We start from the raw sequence: 11,739 nt of genomic DNA, 5'->3' as shown, positions 1-11,739 counted from the left end.
GACAGCATCACAGGCTTCCTCCACCTCCGGGGCACCTGGCACCCGCCAGCCCTCCATCGGCCGTATCTGGATAGACATGAATTGGGCCAGCCTGGGCCCAGCAGGTCTCTCTCTGGCTCCCTCCGCGGTGTGGGGGCCCCGCCAGCAGAAACAGCAGCTCCAGTGTGAGGACTTCCAGTTTCACCAGGTGCGGGGAGGGCCAAGCCAGCTCAGTCTCTCCGAGGAAGTGCCAGCGGCAGGCGGCAGGCTCCAGTGTAACACCATTGCATCCAGTGTGGAAGGAGTGCCCGGGGACCCCCGGGGCCCTGGTGTGGCGCTGCCTCCAGAGGGCAGCTCAGTCACACAGGCGGTAGAAGTGGAAGTAGTAGTCCGTGGCCAGCCGGACTGGGGCCTCCGAGCTGCAGTTGGCCTGACCCTGGGTGGAAGGGCGGTGGGAACCGGTGAGGTGGCTCCAGAGGTGGGGCAGGAGACACTGCCCCATGTCCCGCCATGTGCTCTTCAACATCCCCCCACCTTCCCCCCAGCCCCACGCTGAATCTCTGGGGGCAGCCAGGGTGCCCGTGCTCACCAGCAGTGCTACCCGGAAGTGATAGGTGAATCTGCGGAAGGACAGGATGGTTACTGGCCACTGGTGGGAAGTGCCCTGGGGAGAGGGGGGAGGGGTCAGGATAGCTGCACAGCCCCCCACCCCCACCGCATCCCAACCATCATCCCTCGCCACGGCCCTCGCAGCCCTGGGCTCTGTGGCAAGTTTTACAGAGGGGAGAAACAGAAATCTGAAGCGAGGATGGAGGGCACACATTCTACTTCGGGGAGTAACAGCACCCACTGTGTATACTCTGTGCCAGGCACCTAGGGGTCCACGGCTGATTCTCTTACTGCCTCCCCTCTCGCCACTGGGCTCCAGGCACATCCACGTATTTCACTAACCCCATCCTCACTGCAACCCATTGAGGTGGTGCTGCTTACAGATGAGGACACTGCCTCAACACCCCAGTGACGTGTGGCAGAGCTGGGATTCAAGCTCTCCCCTCTCTGCAGGGCCCCAGGGCCTGGGCCTCTTTAGGGCTCTCACCCACTCCATCCTCTACTTCCTGCACCTCTTTTCTCCCTGGCTAGAGAGTGCGTTCTTGGAAGGCAAGGCTTGTTTCTACCCCACCTCTGTCTCCCCTCAGCTGGGCCCAGGTAGGTGAGAAGAAATTCCCTTAACTTGTGCTGAGAGTCACAACTTCGGGTCACATGGCCAGAGAGGAGCTGGACAGTGACAGGTTCCCAGCCACTTGGTTCCCAGACCAGGAGGCAGCCCCCTCCATGCAGCCCAAGAGATTGTCCAAAGTCACAGGTGGAACCATGCCACTGCCCCCGCCTGAGCTTCAGGTCCAGCCTCCTTCCCGTCTCCCCTGACGCACAGCCCTCAACATGTTTCCAGCTCTGCCAGCACTCTCCCTGGCTGCCAGGCCTCTGCACATGCTCTTCCCTTACTCTTGGGACTCTGTCCCCTTTCCTTTCCCCAGCTGATCCCATATTGTCCTTCAGGTCTTAATTAAACATGACTTGGGGGCAGCTGTCCTGACACTGAGACCACACAAGGTTAGCTCTCTGCCAAGGGCTCCTGAACACCCTCCCCGTCTCTACCATTGTGCTCACCCCAGGTTAGGCCTTGTGGAACTGTTTTCTGCCCAGGCCTTCAACAGGGCAGGGATGGGGCCGGAGACACTCAGCAGTGAGTGGGGCACACACACCCACTCCCTGGGGCGCCGAGGCCCAGGGCCCAAAGTGTCCCTTATGGAGATGCCTTCACTCTGACTCTGACTCCCTCTCCTCTCCCACCTGGGGGCCCAGTTGTGCCGGGGAGAGGGAGCTCTGGCCTGGCTGGCCCACGGCTTCCCAGTCGCCTCCTACCTGGGTGTCCTGGTGGGCATGGAAGCTTGGTGGGAAGCCCCCCTCCTCACATGGCTCCTCCTTTGACATCAGGCTGCACAGCACCACGGACACGGGGGCCGAGGAGCTGGGGAAGGCCCAGTTAGCAGGGAAGTGGGGTTCCGAGCTCCTCCACCCCAGCCCCCTCCCAGCCAGCCCTCCGCTCTACCTCCCTCGCCCCACTGCAACAGGGCACTGAGTCCTCACAGCCTAAAAATGACGCATAGCCACCGAGGCCCTAGACAGCTACAAACCCTTTCCCGTCCACCATCCCACACGGCCTTCACAGCCCCTGAGAGGCAGCAGCCCATTCAACAGATGAACCGATGCCGAGATTGCCCGGTCACATAACCAGTGAAGCGTGGAGCAGGCAAAGTCAGCAGCCCTCCTCAGCCCCTCCCCAAGGTTGCCTGGGACCACTGCGTCTCCATTCCACCACCTCCACCCCGCCCCCGCAGGCGCTCACTTCATCTGCAGGGTCAGGCGGAAGTGCAGCGGGGTGCTGCTGCTGATGGGGATGTGGTAGGTGACATTTCCAGGCCTGAAAGGGCAAAGCCGGCTCCTCAACCCAAGGCCACCCTGCCGCCCCCCCCCACACCCATCAACAGCTCAGCCCCCAGTCTACAGTGGAGCCCTTCCGGGGCCTGGAAAGGGGCTGCCCCACCTTGTGGGGAAAGTTCCTCCCTGAGGGGAACAAGATCTGAACACCTGGACTGCCTGGCCTTATGTCACCCGAGGGAACCTGTCCTGTGAGGGGAAAGGGAGGTAGCCAAGCCCACCTGCAGGCATCCTCTGAGGTGCAGTACTGGGAAGTGATGGGCATCGAATTCTCCAGCACCTGGATGGAGGTCAGGGATGGCACTGGGTCTGCAAGGAGAGAGGCCATTGGGGCAAGAAGGAGGGTGACAAGGCAGGACACAAATGAGAAGCAGCCACACCCTTCCTTGCCTGACTTGGATCAGTCATTCACACCTTAGCAGGAATAAGTTTCAGGTTACTCTTTCCAGACTCCCACAATGGCTGGGGTCAGACCACCCAGTTCCCATGAGTCTGAGGCCTGCCTCCCTGATGGACCCAAAACACCCAGGAGCAGGGATGGGTTCCAGAACCCTGCCAGGAGTTATAGGAGCCCACTCTTCAGGCCTCTGTTCCTGATTGCACACACCTCTTCCCAAATTGGGGTGCAGTGATGTCAAGTTGGTAGCTTACAACGGCCATGGTGGGGATATTCACACACACACACACACAAACCAGGGCCCCACTGTCCTTCAGAGACAGCTTCAGTGTCACCTCCTCCAGGGAAGCCTCCCCTGGTCAGCTCCCCAGTCACCGCCTCCTCAGTCCGGATTCCATGCCCTCCCCAGTTGCCAAGCCGCCTGTGTGCCCCTCAGAGCCTCACCACACTGCTGTTTTCGTGTTTGTGAGCCCTTGGGGGCAGGGCACATTCGTCTCCATCACCCCCGGTACCCTGTAGGGAGCCAGCCACAGAGCAGGGGCCCAGGAAACGGCTGCCTGGTGAGCATCTACCCCGTGGGGTTTCCCCATCACTTTGAACTTCAATTTTGGCAAACCACAGTTTCTAAGCATTTTTTTTTAAGCCACAAAACCTATCAAATGAAAGCTGATGACGAGGCCCAATACCTGGAGCAGAGGTTCCTGGTTGAAGCCAGGAAGGTTCTTGGCCTCCCCTTCAACCTCCAAGGCAGCCCCGGGGACACTTCAGAGAAACTCAGTTTGAAAACCAATAAAATAAAGGGTTCTCTAGCTTTGTTAACACCAAAGGTTTGAGGTTTGGAAAATTGGGGGCACCCTGTTGAACAGCACCCTCCTTGCCCTGGCATGGTGACAGAGAAGGCGCCAGGCAGACTTGGGATCAAATTCCACCTCTGCTGCTAACAGGCCATATGACCCTGGGCCAGTCACTTCACCTAAGTTTCCACTTCCTCATTTGAACGATGGGGATGATTCCTTTCTCGCAGGAGTGCTGTAAGGATTAAACGAGGCGATTGATATGAGGCTATATAATCAGCCTGGCCTGATTCCTGGGACTTAGTGATGCTCAGTGCATGTCAACTGACAATTCTGCAGCCAGGTATTCTGGGGAGGGGCTGAAATGGGCCCTAGCCAGTGAGCCTTGCCGGACTGGGCTGAGCGGGGCAGGGGGGAGGGCAGGTACCTGACTGGCCCCGGGCCTGAGTGGGCTGAGCAGGGCTCGGGCCAAGCTGGGGGGCCGCTCGGCGGCCCCGGCCATGGAGACCGAGGCTGGGGCTGTTCTTGGCTTTGCCCTGGCCCCCAGGAAAGGGGACCGCAGGGCTGGCCACAGGGTCCGAGTTCTTTGGATGCTTGAAGTAGCCAATGCCATTGGCGGACAGGCCCCAGGACTTGGCTCGGATGTTGGTGACTGGCATCAGGGCCATCTGGCTGGGGCCTGTGGAGAGAACCAGGCACGGGCTGCCTCCTGCCCAGCTGTCTTGAGGGCCCCACTGGACTCTGGGTGATTCCCTTGTATCTCCTGGTCTCCTCAGGGGGAACCTCCAGTCTTTCTCCAGAGCCTCATTCTGGGCTCCAGGAGACCCTCCCACCAATGCGTCTTTGGGGCCCTTCTCGGGACCCATGTGAAAACTCCTCAGTCCAAACCCTGGCCCCCAGCGAGCCATACCTGAGCGGTTGGTGGAGGGGCTGGGACCGGGGCTGAGACCATGGCCAGGTTTAAAGCTGGGGCCAAGACTAGGGTCAGTGGTGGGGCTGGGGCTGGGCGAGGAGCAGCAGACAGCTGGGCAGGGGCGGCTGGAGCACAGGTCCAAGGTGCGGAGGGCTGGAGCTGGGGCTGAGCTGGTCAGGCTGGTGGTGACTGAGGAAGCCAGAGACTGTGTGAGCCGGAGGAGAGCGGCAGAGCCCCCTATCCGGAACACAGCCACCTCTTCCCATCCCATCCCTCCAAACCCACCCCCGGCACGCACCCAGCAGCAGAGAGGGCCGCGTGCCCGGCAGCCCAGCGGTCACAGGGGACTGTCGGAGCTGAGTGGTCCCAAAGCTCTGGCTAGACCTGCTGGGGAAGGGTGGGCTGAGCTCAGAGGGGCTGGAAGAGCCTGAGCAGGGAGGCCTGGGAGTCCCGGAGAAGTGGGAGGGGCACGAGGAGGTGGACAAGGAAGGCAGAAAGGAGGCAGGAGGCAGAGGTGGAAGGGAGAGGGCTTGGTCCAGACACGTACCATGGGCACAGGGCCTCGCTCCCCCCAGGGTGCTGGGGCCGGAGCAGGGCCAGAAGACAGGAAGTGGACACGGCAAAAGAGCTAAGGGGCAGCAGAGAGGAAAAGGGGGTGGGGGGCAGGCACAGGGGAAGAGAGAGAGAGAGAAGACACGGTCAGAGATGGCCCAAGGGCTAAGGGTGACAGTGGGCAGAAGAGCCCAAGGCCCCACCCTGGCCCTCCTTCCCCCACCCCTTGTTCTAACCTTGGCCCCTCTGATGCCCCCGGCCCCTCGGAGGCCCAGCTACCTGAAGGAGCACTGAGTAGGCCAGGGAGAAACATCGGCTTCAGCAAGGACTGGGAAGCAGCTCCCCAGTGCTCCCCACTCCAGGGAGACCTTCCCATCCACCCCCATAAACCCCTGGTGGGCTGGGAGCCAGAGGTGGGACAGCCCACCAGGAAACAGCCTCCAGGGCTCCTCTGACCCAGGGCTGCCCACCAGAGCCCCACCCGGCCTGGTGACAGCTGCAGCCAGGCCTCCACAGACATACCCATCAGTTTCCACCAGGTCCTCCTCAGTGCGCAGGCTCAGCACGTACAGTGTGGACATGGACACCACGCTGGGAGCCACAGGAAAGGACCATTGTTAGGGCTGGAGCCACCGTCCAGTGCCCTCTCTCCAGGGTGGGGCCTGAGGTTTTTGGTCCCAGGGGCTGGGCTCCCAAGTGATGCCTATACATGGGTCTCCCGAACCCCAGGGGGAGGAGCTGAATGAGGCGGCCCCCCTCCTTCCCCGAGACCTCAGCCACTTCCTCTCCCAAGCCACGCCCTCCTCCTCCCCCAGGCCTGGGCCCAAGGGCAACCCAACACCCCCAGTCAGCCACCCACAGAGTCTGGGGCACAAGTCACCTGAAGGCCATGACCACCACCAGGGCAATAATGGTTCCCTGCAGGAAGCGCTGGCTGATGCAGGCCTGGTCTGGGACCACAGACGATGACTGACGACCAAGAGGAAGGGGGGAAAAGGCCTAGTGTTAGGGATCCCACCATCTGACCCACTATGGCCTCTGCTGGAGGCAGGGTGCAAAGGCCCACTCATCCCCTCGGGGGGCAGAGGGAGAGGAAGGAGAAACTGGGGGTTGGGAAGGCTAGAGGGTCCCGGAGGATGGGAGGGGAGGAGTGGGGAAGGGAGTGGAGGGGAAGCACTTGGAGTCAGTAAGCCTGGAGAGGTGCCAGCTGGAAAAGGAGCCCATGAGGATGGGATGGCCCCAATCCACCCTGCCCACCCTCACCTTGCTGGCCACCTTGGGGGGCCTCTTCTTGTGGGGGACGCTGCCCGCCCGGCTGAACTGGCTCCCTGCGTGGCTGCAGCAAGAGGGCCAGGGTCAGAGGTGCCTCTGGGAAGGGGGTCTTGCCATCCCCAGCCCCACGCCCCCACCTAAAGGCTCCTGAGCTGCCAGTGGACTTGAGGCTGTCAAGGCGCCGCAGCTTGGCCAGCTTGTGGCTCCAGCGCTCCAGCTCATCAATGCGCGTCTCCAGGTTGTCCGTCAGCTTGCACAGCTCTTTCACGGCACCCACATTCTCCATGAAGATGCGCTCCTGTCGCGGGTGATGGCCAGTGTTGAGGGAGGCCCAGGCTATGGGCCCATCAGGGAGCAGGAGGGGAGCCCGCGAAGCCTCCCTACGCAGGCCAGCCCTGCCTCTCATCCAGCCTCAGCTGCCTCGGCTCCCTGTGCCTGCCTCCGAACAGCAGCCCACCTCTGCGCCTTTCCCCACCCGCAGGCAGAAACTACGGTCCCTCAAAGGCTCCCGCCCCCCATCTCCCCCTCTGATGAACACGGTGTCTCGGACTTCAGCAGAGGCCAAAACACATTACATGCTTGTTGGCGTCCAGCCTCATGCCAGGAAAGTTACAAACATCATTCTCACAACAAACCACATTGAAGCTTTGCCATAACCACATGAGAACTCCTTTGCGGTAAGTATCGTTTTCCTCCTTTTGCAGGTGAGGAAGACGACCCTCAGGAGGTTCCTCTTGCCCTTGATCACACATCCATAGACTGGCTGAGTCCCCACCTCCCGCCTCCATCTCTCCCTGTGGGGTGGGGAGGGGGCTCTGGGAGCAGCACGAGAGAAGACTGTGGGGGTGATCCTGCCCTCTGCCCCTGGTCTCTACGGAGGGGGTGAACACCCTCCAGCTGGTCCACCCCTCTGCCCCTTGGGCTCCCCCCAATCCCCCCACCCACAGACCTTGTTCACCACCAGGAAGTTCTCTATGGTTTTTCCATTGGCAAAGACCACGTCTCCAGTGTCCTTCACAGCCTCAGGCAGGATCTCCTTCACCTCCTGAGCGATGACACCTGGGGAGGGACGAGGCAGGTGTGTGATGGGGGGAGGACTGCCCACAGCACCATAATGTTAGCTGGGGCTGGGATTGGTGAGGGTGAAATTCTGGGGGCTAGAGATTTGGGATCCAGGGAGGCCTGGAGCAGGGGGCTCCCAGGGACAGGGTTGCAGTTTCAGAGATCGAAGTGTGGGGTTCCCTGGGCTGGGGGTAGGTAGGGGCAGATTCCCAGGAGTAGGGACCCCAGGGGAAAGGGGGCAGGGATCCAGGAGAATAAAGGCAAGATTCATCTAGGGAACAGAGGAGCGAGGATCCCAGGGCCACAGTTCCCAGGCTTCCAAGTGTCAAAGGGCAAGGGGTCCGGGCTGAAGAGCATGTCTTCCAGAGGCCGGGATTCCCGGGGGAGGGGTTCCAGGAGTCAAGGGAAGGTGTTCCAGGGAGCAGGGTTTCCAGAGGACAGGGACAGGGGTGGGGTTACCAGATCCCAGCCCGCGCACGTAGCTCCTTACCCGTCTCTGGCGCCGCGGCCTCGATGCCGGCAGTGGCGGCAAACTCCGGCTTGTATCTGTAGTGCACCAGCCGCATGCGCGAAATCCTTTTCAGCTGCTCGGTGGTGTCCACCTGCACGGGAGCCAGGGCCTAACTGAATGCCAACCCTCTTGGGCCTGTCCGGAGGCTGCAGTGTGGAGGGGAGACCCTGCTACCAGGGTTGCGGGATCCACAGATCCTGGGGCAGCCTCCCTCAACTTCTTCCCCGGCAGCCCCGCCCCCACAGAGCCCCGCCTACAAAGCAACCCCGCCCCCCGAGGCCCACGCCAGCCACCAGCTCCTCCCGCTCGTCGCTCAGTTGTGCCCGCCCCCAGCCCCGCCCCCACCTCCTGCACGTGCTCCTTGGCCCGCAGGTCGGAGGGGTGCATGAGCGAGCCCATGACCTTGACGTTGCCGTGCACTACCAGCGCCTCATCAGGCCGGTCCGTGTTGATGCCCACACGACCATGGTGGAAGACGGTGTCGGGCACCTGCGCCCGCTGCCACAGCACGTCGCTGTCACTCTCAAACTGGCCTGGATTGGAGGCCTAGCAGGAGTTGGGGTTGATCAGTCCTGGGGAATGGGGGATCTGCAGCGCCCTGGGAAAGGGGGAAACCCCGCTGCCACCCCTCCAGCTCCAGCCAGAGCTCCTCAACCCACCATGCCCAACTTAAACTCTCCCTCCCATTGTGGCAACCAGGTCCCGGCCACCTCCACACTTTACAGTGAAGGAGACACTGTAGCCCGGGGAGGGTGGGAGCCTTGCCCGAGGCCATACAGCGAGTGCCCAGGAGAATCAGCATTCCAGCTCCTGACTCCCGAGCACCCCTGTATTTCTGCTGGGTGCTGTTTCTCCCAGGTGTGGGGAGGACCCTCAGCTCCCTGGGAGGGGAGGTGGCCCTCACCCGCACGATGATGCGTTCTGAGATCTGGGCGGCCAGCGTGTAGTTCTGGTTCTGTGCGTGGGCCTGGAGGGCCACCACCAGCATGAAGTACCTGGGGCACACAGGGGTCTTAGAGGGGCCCAGGGTTCTGCCTCACTGTCTTCCCCCGGAACCAGCCTTCCTGGGTCAGATATACAGTGTCCACTAGGTCATCTCCCGCAGGCTCCCAGCCCGCGGGAAGGGGGCATTAACACCCCACCCTACAGAGGAGGAACCTGAGTCTCTGCGAGGGGGCGGAAATTCCCCAGGGCCCACAGCTAGGAACCAGGCTTCTGCTGTCCCATCCTTAAGTCATTAAGGGCTCTGAATCCCAGGTCCCTCATCTGTGAAATCAGTCAGTCTGTGGGACTCTGTGCCTGGCGTACTACAGGGGGTGGTACCCTCCTGCCTCTCGTCCTCAGAAATGGAACAGCTCTGGGGCACGGGCCCAGCCTGCTCACCTCTGGTCAGGGTTGGGCTTGCCCTTCTTGCGCATGTTGTTGGCGGTGGTCTCGCTGAAGTGCAACCTCCCCACAGTCACCTTGGTGACCTGCTCGGGGGGGAGATTGACCCTGCAGAGGAGGGGCAGGGTCGTCAGCGGGCAGGGAAGGGGGCTGCGGAGGGCCAGGCCGCAGTGGGGCACCGGAGTCAGGAGTGGGTGGGAGGTGCACATTGTGGGTGCCTTCCCTGGCCCCCCTCGGCTCCTGCCAGGGTGAGCCCTCCTGGGTACCACCCCCCACGGGCCAGACACTCACGTGACGGGGTTGAAGGGCCGCTTGCTTCGGTCCGACTGTGACTGCTCGATGTTGATGGACTGGTTCAGGGCCTCCAGCTGAGGGAGGAGCAGAGGCCAAAGGCACCTCAGGGCCCAGGTTCCCCACCTGGTCCTGCCCTCCTTCAGCCTCGCAGCCCAGGCCTGGCCCAGCTGGAGCTCATGAGGAAACTGAGGTCCGCCCTCCACTCAGCCCATGAACTCCAGCGCCTTCTCCTACACAGCTGCACACCCCACGGACCCACACCTATACCACTCTCCCACCTACGTGTGCACGCATGGGCACGCGTGCACCCCCCCACACACACACGCAGTCACCCTCACTGGCTCCCACTGGCCACCAATCCACACCCACACTCTCCTCCCACTTCCGAGCACACACCCCAAACCAGCCTCCACAAAAACCCACTCACACCCAAACCCACTACTCCCCAGACCCCATCCCACACCCACAGCCCCTCAACCCCTCCATGAGCACTAGCTGAGCCATGGCAACGCCAGGCCCTGCTCACAACGCTGAAGGAGACACCCGGCCGAGCCCCCAGGGAGCTCATGGGCTCAAAATCAACCACCACCGTGGTGGTGCTGGGGGGTCGCAGGGGAGGGGCCTCAAGTCAAGATGGGTCTCAGGGCTGGTGTCCCCGAGGATGCAACAGGGTGAACGGTGAAGGTCAAGGAGTGGTCAGTCGGGAGAGGAAGCATGGTGTGGTGTGCAGAGGGCATCCCAAAGAAAGGGAGCCACCCAGCGGGAGGCAGGGGCTGTGACTGGGCACAGCAAACAGCAGGGCTGGGGTGAGGCTGGGGTCCCAAAGGCCTTTGCAGGCCCAGCCTGGCAGTCAAGGGTGGGGGAGATGGAGTCCCACAGGCCTTGGAAGAATGGGGAGTGTCGGGCCCACCTGTGTCTCAGGCGGAGCAGGAAAGCCACAGTGGAAGCTGCTGTGGGCAGTCAGACAAGGAGGGGGGTGGCCTGGTCCGGGCAGAGGTGGGGGGAGGAGAGGAGGGGACCAGGTGGAATGACGTTCTGGGGGGCCAGCAGGGCCTGGTGCATGGTGAGGGGTGGGCAAGCGGGTCCCGGATTTATGGCCCCAGAACCCCATTCCTGGAGAGGGCAGCCCGGGGGAGGGGCAAGTTTGCAGGGAGTTCATTTGGGGATGTGGCGCTGGGCGGCCGACAGCAGGGTCAGGAGAGGGGTCTTGGCTGGGGGTGCAGGCTTGGGGTCACAGGGCAGAGAAGGAAACGGTGAGTGTACCTGAGAAGAGAACTGAGGGGCCTGACATTTAAGGGGCAGGCACAGGACCGCAGGTGGGAAGGAGGGCTGGACTTGCAGGAGGAGGTTCCTCACGACACACTCACCTGGCCTTGAGCTCTTTCAACTCCCCCAGCCTTCCTGCCCTCCTGCCCCGCCCTCCTTGCCCAGCCCCAGACCTGCCTTCACTCCGTGCAGCTTCAGGTAGAAGCAGTCCAGGGGCTTGAGGCCTTCGGGTGTCTTGACGTACTTGGGCTCGCCCAGCATGCCGATGTACACCGTCACCTGGAAGTGGTTCTTCTTCTGGCACACGAAGGCGTCGTCGCCCACGGAAAAGTTGAAGCCCTTGTCGGCGTCCACGCGGTAGGTGAGCATGGGCCTGGGGGCAGGTGGAGGTACTCACCCGAGGCCCCCCACCCCGGGTCTGCCTTGCCTGTCCTGCCCACGTGCCTGCGTTCCAAAGAAATTTCCTACCCTGGTACCCACAGTCTCAAACCTCTCTCGGGGTTGCTCCCACTTCTCAAAAATGGAAACTGAGTCCTCAGGAGGATTTGAGCTCAGGTCTGCCAATGCCTCAGCCAACATCCTTCCCTCTACGTGCCTGGGGCTGCCCCACCCTGGTGATGGGGGAGGCTCGGCAAGACCCTTGAACAGGAGGGAACTCTTGAGGAGGGGGCCTGAAACGGCCCCTCACCACACTTGGCTTCTTCCCGGAACACTGCCCAAAGCCCCCTCCCTCACGGGAGATGGGGTGAGAGGGGATGCGTCTGCGGAGCCTCACTGCGCCTGACAGCTGGTTGCCATGGAAACGGTGGAACCA

General features: G+C 62.1%; 1 protein-coding gene across 2 annotated transcripts in view; it reads right to left on the bottom strand.

Annotated features, from left to right (window-relative positions):
* Positions 1-334: 334 nt before the first annotated feature.
* The window catches only part of MYRF (myelin regulatory factor), a 30,639-nt gene continuing 19,234 nt past the window's right edge, over positions 335-11,739 (bottom strand). Inside the window, exons 8-27 of one of the 2 annotated variants that reach the window (XM_057728144.1) lie at positions 11,103-11,298; positions 9,657-9,733; positions 9,363-9,473; positions 8,884-8,974; positions 8,325-8,525; positions 7,959-8,070; positions 7,356-7,465; positions 6,544-6,704; positions 6,398-6,470; positions 6,015-6,103; positions 5,657-5,725; positions 5,130-5,210; positions 4,881-4,966; positions 4,580-4,771; positions 4,099-4,348; positions 2,700-2,804; positions 2,387-2,461; positions 1,903-2,008; positions 569-643; positions 335-415 (exon numbers count right to left, since the gene is read on the bottom strand). In XM_057728144.1, coding sequence (XP_057584127.1) covers positions 335-415; positions 569-643; positions 1,903-2,008; positions 2,387-2,461; positions 2,700-2,804; positions 4,099-4,348; positions 4,580-4,771; positions 4,881-4,966; positions 5,130-5,210; positions 5,657-5,725; positions 6,015-6,103; positions 6,398-6,470; positions 6,544-6,704; positions 7,356-7,465; positions 7,959-8,070; positions 8,325-8,525; positions 8,884-8,974; positions 9,363-9,473; positions 9,657-9,733; positions 11,103-11,298 — 2,341 coding nt within the window. Of the gene's footprint in view, positions 416-568; positions 644-1,902; positions 2,009-2,386; positions 2,462-2,699; positions 2,805-4,096; positions 4,349-4,579; positions 4,772-4,880; positions 4,970-5,129; positions 5,211-5,656; positions 5,726-6,014; positions 6,104-6,397; positions 6,471-6,543; positions 6,705-7,355; positions 7,466-7,958; positions 8,071-8,324; positions 8,526-8,883; positions 8,975-9,362; positions 9,474-9,656; positions 9,734-11,102; positions 11,299-11,739 lie in introns of both variants that reach the window. The other variant, XM_057728145.1, reaches the window with a different exon arrangement.

The sequence above is a fragment of the Hippopotamus amphibius genome, chromosome 3, assembly GCF_030028045.1.
Source record: "Hippopotamus amphibius kiboko isolate mHipAmp2 chromosome 3, mHipAmp2.hap2, whole genome shotgun sequence".
Taxonomy (NCBI): domain Eukaryota; kingdom Metazoa; phylum Chordata; class Mammalia; order Artiodactyla; family Hippopotamidae; genus Hippopotamus; species Hippopotamus amphibius.
The sequence above is the reverse complement of the archived record's forward strand: the minus strand, read 5'-3'. Positions and strand labels throughout refer to the sequence as shown.